At 49.4% G+C, this 16,858-nt stretch overlaps 1 protein-coding gene across 2 annotated transcripts in view; it reads right to left on the reverse strand.

Moving 5' to 3' along the window:
• LOC125688827 (CD2 associated protein) overlaps nt 1-16,542 on the reverse strand; it is a 65,975-nt gene extending 49,433 nt beyond the window's left edge. For both annotated transcript variants that reach the window (XM_048935336.1, XM_048935335.1), the window contains exon 1: nt 16,311-16,542. In XM_048935336.1, coding sequence (XP_048791293.1) covers nt 16,311-16,314 — 4 coding nt within the window. In that variant the 5' untranslated portion in view covers nt 16,315-16,542. The remainder of the gene's footprint in view (nt 1-16,310) is intronic.
• Between the last annotated feature and the right edge of the window lie 316 nt (nt 16,543-16,858).

The raw sequence follows: 16,858 nt of genomic DNA on the forward strand, positions 1-16,858 counted from the left end.
GGTCATGGGGAAAGCCAAGATAAACAGGCTGTATGAAGCTTTCATGTGATGACACCAACAAATCTTCTGCTCGGTCCTCATGAGCAACATTTGCCAGTTCTGCTTTCCATTAGCAAGCAGTGCCAGGTGTCCACGTGATTCAGACTGCAGCACAAGGGGCAGGGAACCTTTCCACTGCCCAAGCAGTCCAGTCACCGGATGATGTTACCTGCTGAAGGCAATTCCACTTGTATTTTCCCAAACAAAACACTGTTCAACAGTGACAGTAAATGCTTTTAAGTAGTCACAAGCCAATGACAGACACTGCAGTATGGAGTAAATATTGCAGGCAAGGCATAAACCACTCCCTACTCCAAGTACAAATAAAAATTCTTCACCCTAGTCCTCTATCAGATCAATTAGAAGCTGTGTTTAGGAAAAAAAATCAAGTGTTAGACATTAGCTGGCACATGCTTCAAACTAAGAAATGAGGTAAGGAAACAAAATGACAAGCTAAGCCAGATTCATCTCAATTGGAGTATTACAGAATATATATACATAAAGCGGAGAATGTAAGAAGTGGCAGAACAGAATGAGTAAAGCAGAACTACACTTAGCATCCAAAAGGTTGAGGGAACTGGGCTTGTTTAGCCTGGAGAAGAGAAGGCTGTGGGGTGACCTCATGGTGGCCTTCAGTGCTTGAAGGGAGCGGATAAACAGGAGGGGAACGGCTGTGTGTGAGGGTGGGTGGTGATGGGACAAGGGGAATGGTTTTAAAGTGAGACAGGGGAGGTTTGGGTTGGATGTGAGGAGGAAGTTTTTCCCCCAGAGGGTGGTGAGGCACTGGCACAGGTTGCCCAAGGAGGCTGTGGATGCCCCATCCCTGCAGGCATTCAAGGCCAGGCTGGATGTGGCTCTGGGCAGCCTGGGCTGCTGGTTGGCGACCTGCACACAGCAGGGGTTGGGACTGGAGGAGCGCTGTGGGCCTTTGAACCCAGGCCATGCTGGGATTCTACGATCCTGGCTGCAGGCAAGGGGCTGGAAGCTCTGTTAGAGGAGCTCAGTTTAGCCTGAGCCATCCAAGAGCACCTGGGTGATAAGCAGTTAAAATCAACAAAGACATAAAGAAGAAATCTTGCCTGACCAAACTGATATCTGCCTTCAATGCAAAACTAGTTCACTGAGTGAGCAGAAAGCAGGAGACACTAATTCTCACCCAATTCTAACAAGGCTTTAGACAAAACCTCTCACAAAATCCTCATACACAAACTGACAGGAGTACAGGCTAGACAAGCATATGGTGAAATGGACTGCAAACTTTCCCCAAATGCCAGAATCAGAAGGTTATCCTCATTGATACAAAGTCCAAGCACAGGCTGCTCACCAGTGTACGCCCCAGCAGTCACTGCCAGGGCAGTACAGCCTCCTGGTGAACGCTCAAAGCCAAACCAGACACAGCCCGCTGCAGCTGGCCCTACTCACAGGATCACAAGGTTGGAAAAGACAAGACCATTCAATCCAACCCTCCTCCTATCAGCATTACTACCCATCAAGCTACTAAACCGTATCTCATAGCTCCTCATCCAGCTCATACTCCGAGCAGAAGGGCTGGCCGAGGTGAGCAGAGCTTCCAGCTGCAGCCATTCTGGGACTGGTTGAAGCCAAGGTGCTACCTTTGGAGGCAGCTTTCTGTCCTCCAACCAGAGCACTCAGTGTCATCACAGAACCTCCCAGAAGGTGGGCTCTGACCTACTTTTGGTGATGCTGGGGGAGGGGGCACTGATTGAATCGACAGTGCTAAGCAAAAAAAAAAAAAACAAGAACACCACACAAACAATTGGAAATGTTTCAGGGAAATACGGGGTCATACTGGGCTTTGTGGTGTGGTCTGGTCAGCTCTTGGTTTCCAGTAAAATGGCAGCTTCCCAATACAGTGGATCTAATATATGAAAGCCAGTCAGTGGTGTCATTGTATCCCCCTGGCAGAGGTATAAGGTGTCCAACTTAACAACACTGCCTCTCTGATAAAACTGCAAGCACTGTTAGCCAATGTGTCCCCCAAGAAAGGCATCCAGTTTCTGCTGGCACAGGTGAACTCTGCACTTCTCTGCAGTGTCAGCACCTCCTTATCAGCACAGCCACACAACGCCCATCTTCACTGGCTTTAAACTGAGTGAGTCCACAGCTACACGGCCTTCCCCTTAAGCCACCTATTAGAGAAGCCTTTGGGGGTCCTTTGGGAGCTCTACAAAAATAAGCAAACAGAAAAGAAACAGAAAAGAGCAGATAATACACCAAAATTCTAGCCTGCCTTTGTCTTGAGTGGAAATAGCCAAGGGTCACACACGCATCCAGCACAGAGCACATTTTCACATTCATGCTACTGCATTTAGGATGGTACGCTGCTGTCAGAATTCAGGGGCCTTTCTGTACTAGTCAGAAAAAAAGACAGAAACCAGACAAAATAAACCTCTTGCAAAAGACACCGAACAGCTTACAAAACTAAGCCGAAGTCACCTGTGGGATAACTCAAAACCCCACATATCAACTCCCAGGCTACCCAGGAAGCCTTGAGCAGAGCTGGAGGGCCAGGTCCAGCATCAAGCTGCAGAAAGAGCCTGAGCTGTTTGCTGTGCTCTGGAAGGGTCTCCTCAGGTTGGTTTCAGGTTGGCTCAGCTGGAAAGTCATTTATTGGAAGCTGAGCCCTGGAAAGTTGTCCGGCCTCCAGAAGCAGCGTGCCAGCAGAACTGCAGTCAGGTCATAACAGACAGTTGCTGGATGTCTGAAATAAACCTCAGTAATACTCTTACCCTCACTTCCACAGCTTTCACAAAACCCAAAGTTTAGTTTCTTCTAAAACTAAGCTAACGCTTTGGTCAGAATGTCTGAATGCACACAGAGTTAAAAGGAATGCAGCTTTACAGCAGACAAAACTTACACTAGAGACAAAAGATAACAGAAGACAACCCTATCCTTTTCCTATGCACATTTCTTCACAACTATCTCAAAATTGGGCATTAGGTTGAAGGAGAAAGCTCTGCTCTTTCACAACTGCTTTTCCCCAGAATGCCCCTACAGTTTGCAAGATGACCATGAGTTCCAGCTGTTTTAATAGTAATACTGCAGCATACAACTGGATGCTTAAGAAAGGAGTTCAGGAGCCAACGATGAAAACATCCATAAACACTAACCGTGCTCGGTGGTTGTAAGAGTGGGCTTTTCCCCCACTTCATACCACAGCATCCTGCCACACTGAGCAGCGATGCTGACCACTGCCCACGTGCTCATATCAAGAGAGCTGGTAGGTCTTCTATCCCCAGCTTCCAAAACCCTGCCCAGCAAGCTCTCCTGTTCAGAGGTGAGCATCTGGTTTTGGACAGCCAAATCCCTTCCACCACTGCACAGCCAGGCTCCCTCCTCTGTGTCCCACAGCTGCTCCCTGAGTCACCCTCCTCTTCATGCAACTGACCCTCAAAGCCCACACTCACCAGTTCCCCAAAGGGACAAGTGGGGTACAGCCGTGGGCTCAGTGTTCCTCACACTGAGGAGGAAAGCACCCAACATTTCCCACTGTTGGAGAAACCACCCTGAACACCAACCTGGTGCAACGAAGGAGCTCCTTTCACACTGCAATAAGCATCAGTATGAGCAGCAAACAGATGGAAACACATTGTTCCTTTTCTCCTTTTCACAGGGCCCAAGACAGCTACATCATTCCCAGAGAGAAGAGAAAGAAACCAAAGCTGTACTTCCAAGACATATTAATCACAGAATCACAGAATGGCTTGGGTTGGAAGGGACCTCAAGGATCACGAAGCTCCAACCCCCCTGTGCCATGCAGGGCCACCAACCTCCCCATTTCATAGCAGCCCAGGCTGCCCAGGGCCCCATCCAACCTGGCCTTCAACACCTCCAGGGATGGGGTATTCTCACAGGGATGCTGTGATCACACATTCTCTTCCATGCTCACACACATGGGCTCTTCGTCCTGCTTTGTGCTGAAGTTCACGAGTGTTGTTCTGATGAATCAGATACAGAAAACAGCCTCAGAAAAACCTGCTTAGTGCCAACTCTGCACAACTGTGCCTGCCTAAGATGGCTCATGGCAGGGTCCGAGCAGCAATACTGCATCAAAACCAACTTATATTGATATCCAATACTTGAAGGGAGCGTATAAACAGGAGGGGGAACGGCTGTTTGTGAGGGTGGATGGTGATGGGACAAGGGGAATGGTTTTAAACTGAGACAGGGGAGGTTGAGGTTGGATCTGAGGAGGAAGTTTTTCCCCCCGAGGGTGGTGAGGCACTGGCACAGGTTGCCCAAGGAGGCTGTGGATGCCCCATCCCTGCAGGCATTCAAGGCCAGGCTGGATGTGGCTCTGGGCAGCCTGGGCTGCTGGTTGGCGACCTGCACACAGCAGGGGTTGGGACTGGAGAAGCGCTGTGGGCCTTTGCAACCCAGGCCATGCTGGGACTCTGTGATTACGGGCCCCTTCCAACTCAGGGTATCCTGTGATTACCTTATCCAATAGAAACAAAAATGGCATATTTGTTTCCCCCCACATCCTCCAAGTACTCTGAGCAAGAATCAGCATGCTATCCTCACCTCTCAGTGAAAGAACGTAGCAAGAGAAGATATGAAGCAGGAAGCATTACAGGAAAACCTGTGCTAACTGCAGGTATTTAAGACTATCATGTAGAAACAGAAGAGGTCAAGGTGTTTCATTAGGGAAATTCCCTTAAGTATTAAGTGATGCTTTGCTGCCTCTTTGACTGTCTGAGTAGAGCTCAGTACAGGAAACCAGAGAGGAAATCAGAGCGATGACACCAGCAGAACAGGCTGCAAATGTCTTCACAAGTAAAGCTGAACTGCCACTAATCCAATAAGCAAAGCAACCACGGACCACAAAGGGCCCTGAGAAATGTGCTTGAAAACAAAAACCAAAACCAGAAAACCCCACCACCATTTCCACAAGCCATGACTCAGGTACTGTCCCATATACAGGCTTACGTTACGTCTTCCTGTTTCGTCCTTTACATTAATTTTATACCACCTGTTTTGGTAAGGCACTCCAAGGTGAGTCACAAAACACCAGCCTACAGCAGCTGCTAAAACGAGGCCATGTCAAGAAGCTCTGAACAAGGAAATGAACACATCCCACGTAGATCCTGCAGCCCCAGAGCACTACATAAGCACCCATCTACCACAGGCTAATACTGCATTTCCAGCTTCATTAGCACTTTTCTCGCCCAGACCTGCACCAGATCATCAGCTCACAAAACGCATTTGAAGATTCTGTTGCTTATCTGAGCTAGAAATCGTTTTACTAAGTTAGAGAAGAAGAAAAAAGATCTGCATTTGAATTATAAGAAATTAATATGGTTTGAATACAGGCACATTTAAGTTCCCTTCCTACAATATCAGGGCAAGGTGCTGACACTACAAGAGCTGCAGTTTCTCATGCTGACTGTCCTGAGGACTCCTCCAGCCCAAAAGGACTGCATGATCATAGCTCCAGGTTACGAATTCATACATACAGAAGTAAGGTCTTTGAAAGCCCTCTGGTCTCAAACCACAAACTCTTCTCACAGTATAAAAAACCACCCAACTGCTTCGATAGATGGCCTACAATTTGGCACATCTCTAATTCAGAATGGCAATTAGGATTTCTGCAAACACGGCAAGAATTTGGCTTTGAAAGGCATTTATGGAAACTTAAAAGCTTCATTCGGATCATGCACAAAGTGTTCCCTTCAGCTTTAAAAACAGGAATGATGCAATTGTCTGAACGGTCCCAGACTGGGATCTTTCAAAAACCACAAAATATGCTTAACATTAAAATAGTGGTAAGTGTTGCTATCTGACTTCATTCTGTCGGGATGGCCCGTACTAATTATTGCGTTAATGAAGTTCATTCACTTAATAGCACGGACATTTCAGTCAATACAATCGAACAGCGGACTGAAAAGCACTGACAGAAATCCTTATGTGATGGATTTTTACAGCAGCCAGTCAAAACCATTAAGGCTCGAGGGCACCCTAAAGCTTCAGTTAGGTATTTTTAAAAGAGACTGAATTGCTTCTGTAGCTCAATTATGTTCTAAAATTTAAGAAATCGAGTCCTTTAAAAAACCATTTGTGACATGAATTTAGAGGAGATTTAACCACATCTTATCAAGATTATGACTTAAGCCAGCAAGGCTTGCAACACTTTGAACCACAGTGGGGAGGGAAAAAGTCTGCAAGGCCCTCTGGAGGTCACGTACTGCAAACTATTCAAAGCAAGGATGACCTCAAAGTCAGAGCAAAGTCACCCGAGGCTCTGACCAGCTCAATCCTGGGAGTCTGCAAGAGATGGAGACAACACAACCACTGCCAGGCAGCCTTTCCAAGACAAGCATGGCCTTATCATCTCCAAGCTGGACCAGCTTCTCACATAGTATGTGTACTGTCTGCCTTGCTGTGCTTGAGGCTCTCCAGTTTGTTGACACTTGGGGGGAAAGGAGAGCAAAACTGGAAATAGTATTTCAGATACAGCCTTGTGAGCAGCAGATAACAATCATAGAATCATCCAGACTGGAAAAGACCTTAAAGATTATGAAGTACAACTGCCAGCATGATCTACAAAGCCCCATCACTAAACAAGGTCCTTTAGTGCCACCACAGAATCATCCCAGCATGGCCTGGGTTCAAAGGCCCACAGCGCTCCTCCAGTCCCAACCCCTGCTGTGTGCAGGTCGCCAACCAGCAGCCCAGGCTGCCCAGAGCCACATCCAGCCTGGCCTTGAATGCCTGCAGGGATGGGGCATCCACAGCCTCCTTGGGCAACCTGTGCCAGTGCCTCACCACCCTCTGAGTTAAAATCACAATGAGCCATCACCATTAGCAGCAAACTGTCACTCCCACAACCTGCTAGCTGTTCTTCTGAAGCCACCCAATATAAAGACAGGCTGTTCCCTCGAGGTGTTACACATGTGTTTCTGTGGCATTTCAGGAGATTCCTGTCAGCTCACTGCCCCAGGGCTATCACAGCACACCAACTATCCTCTCCAGGCAGAGGTCTGCTCTGCCCTATCATCAGTGCTGCTGACAATGTCCAGTAGCCACCATATTGACCCAAGGAACAGCTCGCATCCCAGCTTCCTTTTACCTTGCAATTTTCCCATCCAGCCCATCCCTCTTTAGCTTGGCAACCAAAATGCGACCTGTGACATCACAAGTCTTGCCTGCGTGTGGTGAAGTTGTCTATCCTTATGGCCTGGTGCTCTCTTCTTCACCTCTGATCAGGAAAAGATGAGTAACTTCAGAACACAAGCGTGCTATTGGTCTGTCTTCTCACTCCCAGTAATTTTCTCCTGCATACCCACATTGTAAAACAAGCCAAAATACTGTCTCAAAATAAGTACCATGCTTTTTTTCCCCCTCCCCTCCTACCCTAACTCTCCTGCATTTAAGCTGCTGATTGGCTTAATCAGACATGCAGACTGGACACAGCTACAGCATGTGCCACGTCTTGCATAGCTAACTGATGGTAACACAGAACTTCGGTATTTGAGGAATTCAGGAAGGGAGCAGAGACATCACAGAAGGTTATGAAAAGCCATCTGGGGCACAGGACTGTGGTCACTGCAGGCGGGAAGCAAAGCTCTCAGAAAGCTAACCATCACTTCTGCCACTCTCAACACGCTTGAGAACAGCACTGGTAATTGACACAGGGCCCTGCAGCACAGACAAGATGCACCTTCAAGTCCTCCTCAAGCTTCAAAGGATTTCATCCTTCTGACTCAGCTCCCCCGCATTCTTTCACCAATACCGGTATGCTTTCCATAAGAGCTAAGTCTTCCACATAGTGCATCCACTCTTCCCTATGCTGAAGATCATATTTACTTTCAGAACCAAGAGTAAATTGAGTCAGGCATACAAAGCATTGCATTTGCTTTCTGTGAGCAAAACAGCATAGCTTATAATGAACCATGATTAATAAAAACACTTATTCTACTGTTTGCAAGTGCTTTTCCAAAAGATTTGCTATCTCCTTACTTACCATACAGAATGGTTTGGGTTGGAAGGGACCTCAAGGATCATGAAGCTCCAACCCCCCTGTGCCATGCAGGGCCACCAACCTCCCCATTTCACAGCAGCCCAGGCTGCCCAGGGCCCCATCCAACCTGGCCTTGAACACCTCCAGGGATGGACGGGGCATCACAGCCTCTCTGGGCAGCTGTTCCAGCACCTCACCACTCTCACAGCACACAACTTCCCCTGACATCCAACCTCAATCTGCCCTCCATACCTGTGACAGCATAGGAACAACACATTAATTTTTATCCCAGTGTCTATTTAATAGCCTCAGCCCTGCCACTGCCCTGATTTCAAAACAGCATTTCACTTTACCTGGCTTCAGAGGAGCAGTAACTGGGAACACTGAAGTTCCCAGCAAACAGCCCGTGGCACACTCTCAAGATGATTATCTGAAGTTCTGCAGACACTCCCAGGCAGCTTGTAAACACAGCCAAATAAGTGAAGCTTCACATCAGAATCTCTACACAGAATAACACTCTATTTAACCACTTACAAAACCAGACAGGCTTTGCTTTTCAGGGACAGATTGCCAGCCGTTTGCAGAGAACACAGTTTCTTACAACTCCAGCCAGCAGTTTGAGGATGAGGAGCAGCCCTGCCATGCTCTGTCCCTCTGCACTCCCGCAGTGCTGCCTCTTGCACCGGTCCAGTAACACAGCCATGAGGTGTGCTGAGGAGCTGCTGCCAGAGCACCCTGCTGTTCTCCTCCAGTGGGATTGCACCCTGGCCAGCTTCTTCATCCCAGCAGCACACGACCACTACATCTGCCAGAAGGGAAGACTGAAGAATACATGGATAAAGTCATCATCCAGGGATCAGCCACACCTAGAACTGACAGATCCAGCACTTCCCTTGGCACTTTGTTCTAGTAGTTAAGAACCTGACCCAGAAACGTTCAGATGAATGTTTAAAGTGAGACAGGGGAGGTTTGGGTTGGATACGAGGAAGAAGTTTTTCCCCCCGAGGGTGGTGAGGCACTGGCACAGGTTGCCCAAGGAGGCTGTGGATGCCCCATCCCTGCAGGCATTCAAGGCCAGGCTGGATGTGGCTCTGGGCAGCCTGGGCTGCTGGTTGGCGACCTGCACACAGCAGGGGTTGGAATGGATGAGTGCTGTGGGCCTTTGCAACTCAGGCCGTGCTGGGATTCTATGATATGACTGTATGATGATAAGGAGTATCAACAGCATTGTAATTTCTTTTAAGTTTTAGGTAGGCTTGCTCTAGTTAATCTTATTAGTCTCCAGTTTATGACACTGCTAAATAAGTCAACTTCCATCAAAGCTTTCAGTGCAGACAAGGGCCTAGGATGGAAGAATACTTTCACAGCTCAAGCTGCTTCTCAAAACACAACATGCTGCTGAGGGCAAGAAGAAACAAACCCACAGACATACAAAAAGCATGCGAATAACAAGGACTGGCTGCTCTGCTTTCCCTTTAGAGTCGTCATTAAGTCAATTAAAAGTACTGTACAAAAATGGATGAAGATGGCACCAAGATTTTTTAAGAAGCATTTTAAAATCAGGAACAAAGGAGCTGTGAGACAATCACTTTGCTGGATGATGGACACTACTGAAAGCAATTAAGACAGATGCAAGTAATTAAAGATCCAGCTTGAATCAAGTGCAAAGTAACTACAGGCTAAAATGAAACAGGTGGAAATCTCTCCATTCCCTGCCCTAAGATACATTCCCATCCACTCCTGCACAGCAGACAACGATCACACAGTCAGGGTAAGGCCAGTCTGCTTGCTGACAGGATAATAAGCCTAGCAGAGACGTTTACCACATCAAGCAGCTTATCAGCTCACACCACAGCCAAATAAACCACAGCAGCCCGTGCTGGCCAGGGACATCAAGCCCTGTGCAGCAGCAGCCTCCAGTTATCTCTGATGAAACACAGCATGAAACTGCACTCACAGGATGAGTTTCGGTGCAAATCAGACCACATGGAAGTCAAGCCCTAAAACCTTTCATAACTGGAAATGTCACTTCTGAGTTAGGTGATGTGATTCTCCCTTAGTAAGGATTATGATACTGCAGTGGTTTCACTTCTTAGAGTAGCAAACGTGGGAACTTTTCTCCTCCAGTCCCAAAAACACATTGCATGGGAGTGACTCAAACCATTCTGACAAGTTAGCTCATTGTTCTGCTTTTGCAGTTTTCTAAATTAATAAATACGTTAAAAAAACAAACAACACAGCTTGGAAAGCAAGCCCTATGCACAATTAAGGAAAGCCAGGGCATTTCCAATGAACCCCACAGGAGTAAAGCTGGAAGAACTTTTCCCATCAGGGCATCCCTCCCAGCAGCACTGCTGTGCCACAGCCAGCCCTGCCCTGACAGCCTCACCTCGTGCTTCTTCACAGCCCTGAGCTCCCTGTCCATTCCTGCAGGGCCAGCCTGGCTGAAAGCAGGAAGGCAGGGAAGTGTCAGATGATTCAGCTCACACAAACAAGCCAAGAGGTCAGTAACTCCCAGCCAGAGCTGAGGCCGAGACCAAGCTTCATATGCAGCCAAAGCCATTTGACTAAGGCTGACCAAAAGGCAAACACTGATGACTTAGAGTCATCTTTAAATGGCCAGGAGAATTTCCAGGAACTCTGGAAAAAGTGTTTGCTTAATTTAAAAAGTAATAAAATCACTAGCAAGTGCAGTGCACAGACACCAAGTGACAGCCACTGAGGTATGGCTGCTGAGGAAACAGAAGGAACGGAGAGACTGCTTGGTGCTGCCCCATTTCCAAGCCATCCGCATTCTTCCCTACTGCCAAACACTGTCAGGTCACAGTGATTGAGGGGCCGTTCAGGAAGTTGTACAAGCATAAGCCATTCAAATAAGACTTTGATAATAGTCTATCTGGTTGAGCCAGCAAAGGTGATAAAAACTGTGAGTTTCTTAAACAGTAATGGCAAATGGGAGCTGGACGTTGAAAGCACTGTGGCACGTGAGCTCACAGACAGATCCCTGCCTCGCTCTCCAGGCAGCACTGCTTGGGCCATCAGCTTCTCCTAGAGCAGCTCGGCACAAACAAGTCGCTCAGGTTACAGGAAAACACCACATCCATGTTTTGGAAAATCTTCTACTCGAGTACTTCTACAAAAACCAACAGAAAACTTGAAAGAGTACCATTTTTCAAATATCAGCTTTCAGAGGGCTTTTTAAGTAATTCATGATATTAAATTCAAAGTTATTCCACAGAAAGCAATCCTGCCTAATAGCTTGGTTGTCACACCTTGATCGTGTTACAGGCAGCACACAAGCCTATAAGAAAAGATCACTTTATATCCCATGTGGCCTCACATTATATTCTCTCCAGTGCACATCATTCTGAAGTGGAACGATGGAGCTCCTTGAGCAGACACAGCCCACCACTTCTTCACTCAGATTCTGGCAGTAGCAGCACTAAGTATTTTAGGGAATGCAGATCATAGAATCCCAGCATGGCCTGGGTTGCAAAGGCCCACAGCGCTCATCCAGCTCCAACCCCTGCTGTGTGCAGGTCACCAACCAGCAGCCCAGGCTGCCCAGAGCCACATCCAGCCTGGCCTTGAATGCCTGCAGGGATGGGGCATCCACAGCCTCCTTGGGCAACCTGTGCCACTGCCTCACCACCCTCTCAGTGAAATACTGTTCAAAAACACTGCACAAATGCTTTGCTTTCCCATTTAAGTTTCCTGAGACAGCCACAACTCTGCATATTGCTGGAGCAACTGAACAGCGTCCAGTCCAAAAATAGTTGTTGGTATTAGTCAGAGAAAGTAAATATTTGTGCTGGCATCACAACATTATTGGTCTCACTTATGCCCAGAACCACAGAACAATTGAGGCTGGAGAGGTCACCTGGGTGAACACCCTGCTCAGAGCAAGCTAGCTACAGAATCCAATCTTTGCTGCACTGTCACGTCACATAGCCAGCAACGAGTGCAGAAAGCACCAGCTGAGCAGCCCAGTGTAACAGCCGGGCACTGCTCAAATCATTGCAGCAAGCCAGCTGAGGGCAGCGTGCGAGCAGGTTGATGCTCACAGCAGCACAGGAGCAAAGTTGCTTATAACTGCTGCTCAGAAGTAGACAGGAGTCTGCATAGCAACAAACTACACCACCGTGAGGTGGGAGGGAGTTTTTAGATGGCTAGCAGTATGGGAATTTGGAGTAGAAGGGAAAAAGCAAAGGTTATGGAAAGGAACAGTCAGGCCATGCTATGACTCTATGATCCCCTCTCAGCCATTAAGTTTCTGCCCAAAATAGCCACACTCCAGATCCACCAGCAAAAACTTACATTTGCTCACCTTGCCCACTTCCATCCAGGTGGTCCACAGCATGTTAGCACTTGTGCTGCTCTTCTTTCCTAACACATCACTGCCATGAAACTGGGTTAGGGGCAATGACAGCACGCACAGGGAACAGCTTGTGCAGGGGACAGGGGATGTATGGAGAGCAAAGACAAACAACTACAGCGGGCAGAAAGGAACCCACAAGGTAACAGCAACCAGGAGGCAATCAATGCCCAGCTTCTAAGAAATACGAAAACATCAGGCTGTGTGAGCAGCTCTGCAGGAGAAGAAAACAACAAAACCCCAGACAGAAAGGAAGCGCTTCCCCACACACAGCCCTTCACATGAGATGGGCTCACAGGAAGCGCTGGGCGGCGAGCCCTGTCTGCTCAGCTCCCAGTGGGCGTCCAGCATTGATTCAACCACCAAGCTGCAAAGGATTAAAAAATCCTTAAATTACTAATTGCACAGAATCACAGAATGGTTTGGGCTGAAAGAGACCTCAAGGATCACGAAGCTCCAACCCCCCTGTGCCATGCAGGGCCACCAACCTCCCCATTTCACAGCAGCCCAGGCTGCCCAGGGCCCCATCCAACCTGGCCTTGAACACCTCCAGGGATGGACGGGGCATCACAGCCTCTCTGGGCAGCTGTTCCAGCACCTCACCACTCTCAGAGGAAAGAACACACAGTGCAGTGTTGGGTGATGACAGAAAACAGAGACTGCCCAGCTATCTTGTTTCCATGCCCTTCTCCTACATAACACTCGGTGCATCAGCTCTTCAATTCTCAGTTGTTAAAAGTGCCCAGTCTACCTAAAAAATAAATAAATAAATAAAAAATAAAAAAAAACAAAACACCTTCCAGACTATTTTGTTGCAACATTTTTTTGTTGGAGGTGAAGAAGGCAGAAGGCTCCCCACAAGTTAAGGCTCACTGAACTTACTTCAGTTTCTGTAGACCCAATATATTCATATTGCATTCATGCTGTTAGCAACAAAGAAGCACATCCAACTTCTCAAAGCATTCCACAGTTACAAAGTTTCCCTACATACTCTTGCAAACAGAAGCAGCACTGATTTTTGGAAGTAAAGCAGGTGGGTTTTTTTTATTTTTTATTCTTTTAAAGAGGGAAAACTGCCTGTAGCTCAGAATATGCTCAAAGGAGAGCAACACATTCATAAAATCATGGAATAGCTCAGGAAAAGCCCTTAAAGATGATGGAGTCCAACCGCAGCCCAACCATCCCAGCCCAACTCTACCAGCCCTCCGCTAAATCATGGCCCTGAGCACCACATCCAAACGGTTTGAAACACAGCCAGGGATGGGGACTCCACCACCTCCCTGGGCAGCCCATGGCAGTGCTTAGCAGCCCTTTCTGTACAGAAGTCTTTCCGACATCCAACCTCAACCTCCCCTGGCACCACTTGAGGCCATTTCCCCTCATCCTGTCACCAGTGAGGTGACATTTCAGTCTATCACTACAGCAGGTATCAACTGTTCCCTGGACTGTTTCATTCTTAGTCATGCAGTGATGTAAAACTTAGTAGCAAACCGCAAACGTAGCTAAACCTCCTCAGTAATGCAGAGTTATACATTCACATCATTTTCCTAATTGTAGCTGAGAAGCAATCTGTTATCCAGACACAGCAGGAGGCAGAAAAGCTGTCACACTGCACTGATAAGTGGAACTCCATGTCCCTCCCAATGGCTGCCAAGCCAAGGCAGCAAAAAGGTAAGTCAATCAAATAGAAATGTTTCCTAGAACAGCTGAATGCACTTTTTCCCCTTAGGTCAGTCTAATTCTCCACCTGTTTGAAGAACCATGCGCTGAATGCCCATGACTCATATTGAGTGGAAGACAGAGCACTGGAAGGACAGCCTGAGCATCTAGCTGGGTGTCAGCAATGGCTTCACACAGCCCTGCTGACAACACCCTCCTCACCACAGAATCCCAGCATGGCCTGGATTGCAAAGGCCCACAGCAGCCCAGGCTGCCCAGAGCCACATCCAGCCTGGCCCTGAATGCCTGCAGGGATGGGGCATCCACAGCCTCCTTGGGCAACCTGTGCCAGTGTGCCATCAATCACATTCTCACCACATGAATCACCAACTATTACAAGTACATAAAAGAACCTGTTGCAAGGCCCTCCGTACTTGTCTTTCCACTTTCAGCTCCCCAGAGTCATGCTGTCCTCTGTTTACTTCCCTGTTAATCTTGGAAACCTAAAATCATCAAGGACCTCAGCCACTTCCTCCAAGCCTTCTCTGACATACAACGCCTCTTTCACAGCCTGATATAAAAGACAAACAGTCTCTTATCAAGAGCCAGCTCCAGCATGACGTCAGTAAAAACACAATTAAATAATGGCTTCTCAAGGTAAAGCAAAGCCATCGCTAAATACAGCAAGCACAAACTACCCTTGCATCTTTTTCCTTCTTATGTTTAGAGATAGCTTATTGCATATCACTCCTTGCTTTTCAGTTGTAGCAGTGTAGGTTTAAAGGATGAGATCTAGAAAATCTACTTTCAAGGCCAGGTTGGATGAAACCCTGGGCAGCTATGAAATGTGGAGGTTGGTGGCCCTGCATGGCACAGGGAGGTAGGAGCTTCATGATCCTTGAGGTCCCTTCCAACCCAAACCATTCGGTGATTCTGTGATATTTAAAAGGCTCTCAAATTAGCAGACAGCTCATCTGCAGCCAGCAGCATGCTGGCAGAAGTTCTACTTAATTGCAGAGGCACAGGAATTGTTAGTGTTACAATAACCCACACAATAACAATAACACAGCTAAGTAGCCCTCTCCGCTCAGCAGCCTATGGAGCAGCACCACACCTTCACTGCAGGAATGAGAAAACACAGGAAAAGAAACGTGGCTCAAGAGAAAGAAATGACACGCAACAGTAATCACAGCCTGAGAACTGCACGAGCCCTTCACTGCAAGCCTCATACCAAGTGTCAGATGGCACGGCACCACTTTTAATAAGCCAGACTTACCCTGTAGAAACCCCCAGTGCTATACCACAGGGATCACATAAAGGCTCCAATATCCCCTGCCATACACAGGGCCACCAACTTCCCCATTTCACAGCAGCCCAGGCTGCCCAGGGCCCCATCCAACCTGGCCTTGAACACCTCCAGGGATGGACGGGGCATCACAGCCTCTCTGGGCAGCTGTTCCAGCACCTCACCGCTCTCATAGCACAGAACTTCCCCTGACATCCAACCTCAATCTGCCCTCCCTCAACTCCAAGCCATTTCCCCTTGTCCTGCTGTTATCTCCCCTTTCCAAGAGTTGACTCCCCTCCTGTTTGCAGGCTCCCCTGGAAGGCTGCAATCAGGTCATAGTGCCAAACCAGCATCTTTACGGCACAGGCACTCCAGCAGCACAAGCAGAGCAGCTCACATTGCTGCTGACCCGCAGGCAGTGCCGTGCAGCACGGAGGCACCTGCAGAGCTGTGAGCGGCCTGCACGAGGAGCCCGAAGGGCCGTAACAGCAGCACAGCACAGCACAGCCACCTCACCTCACACCTTCAACACCTTCAGACTCCGTCGTAAGCAAGCTCTGAGCGCAAGGCTTCCTTCCATCACAGCATAACAACAACGAAATCCCGAGGAACGCAGGTCGGCAGGAGCGGGCATCCCCTCACCGCGCACACGCCGTGCGCTTCTGCCCTCGTTCCCACGCACACGAGGAAGGAGCAAAGCTCCCTAAAACCAACCCGGAAAGCTCAAATCGCGCTGCTGGGGCGGAGATCCGGCAGCGCAGCGGCACGGGGCAGCGTAGAGCGGAACGCGGCGGGAATAACGCGGGGAAACGGGCCGGCGGGGAGGTGGGCGACCCGCCCCACAACGGGTACGGCGGCACCGCCACCCACCGCCCGGCCGGCAGACAAAGGGGCGAGGAGGGGTGCCGGGAGGAGGACGAGGACACGGCAGCCGCCCCGCCGCGAGTCGCCGTGCCCGCCGCGCTCACCCATGCTGCGCCCGCCCGCCCGAGCTCGGCGGAGCGGCTCCTGGTCCCGCCGAGGCGCTCAAGCCGGGCACGGCGGCTCCATCCGCGCCGCTCCGGACGTAAGGGCAGCTCCGAGCCGCCGGCGGCCCGGGGAGGAAGGCGGGGAGGAGGGAGGCGGCCGCGCAGCCGTCCCGTCGGTTCGCCACACCGAGTCCGACAGCACCGCCCGCCGCGGGGCCGCCGCCGCCAAATCCCGCGAGAGCCGCGCGCCACCGCCCCCACGCCGCGCGCCGTTGCCAGGCGGGATGACGTCACGGCCTTTCCCCCTCTGCCCCCCCGTGCCGCTCCCACGGAGCGGGCGGCGCTGCGCGCGCTGTGCCATAGGCACAAATGGGGGGGGGGGGGGGGGGGGGGGGGCGGTGCAGTTTGTGCCCGTTATCCCTGGCTCTGCCGCTGGGCGCTGTGAAAAGAGCCCCAGTTCCCACCATGGGCTTTCATAGAATCCCAGCATGGCCTGGGTTGCAAAGGCCCACAGCGCTCCTCCAGTCCCAACCCCTGCTGTGTGCAGG

This window comes from Lagopus muta, chromosome 2 (assembly GCF_023343835.1).
Source record: "Lagopus muta isolate bLagMut1 chromosome 2, bLagMut1 primary, whole genome shotgun sequence".
NCBI classification, from domain to species: Eukaryota; Metazoa; Chordata; class Aves; order Galliformes; family Phasianidae; genus Lagopus; species Lagopus muta.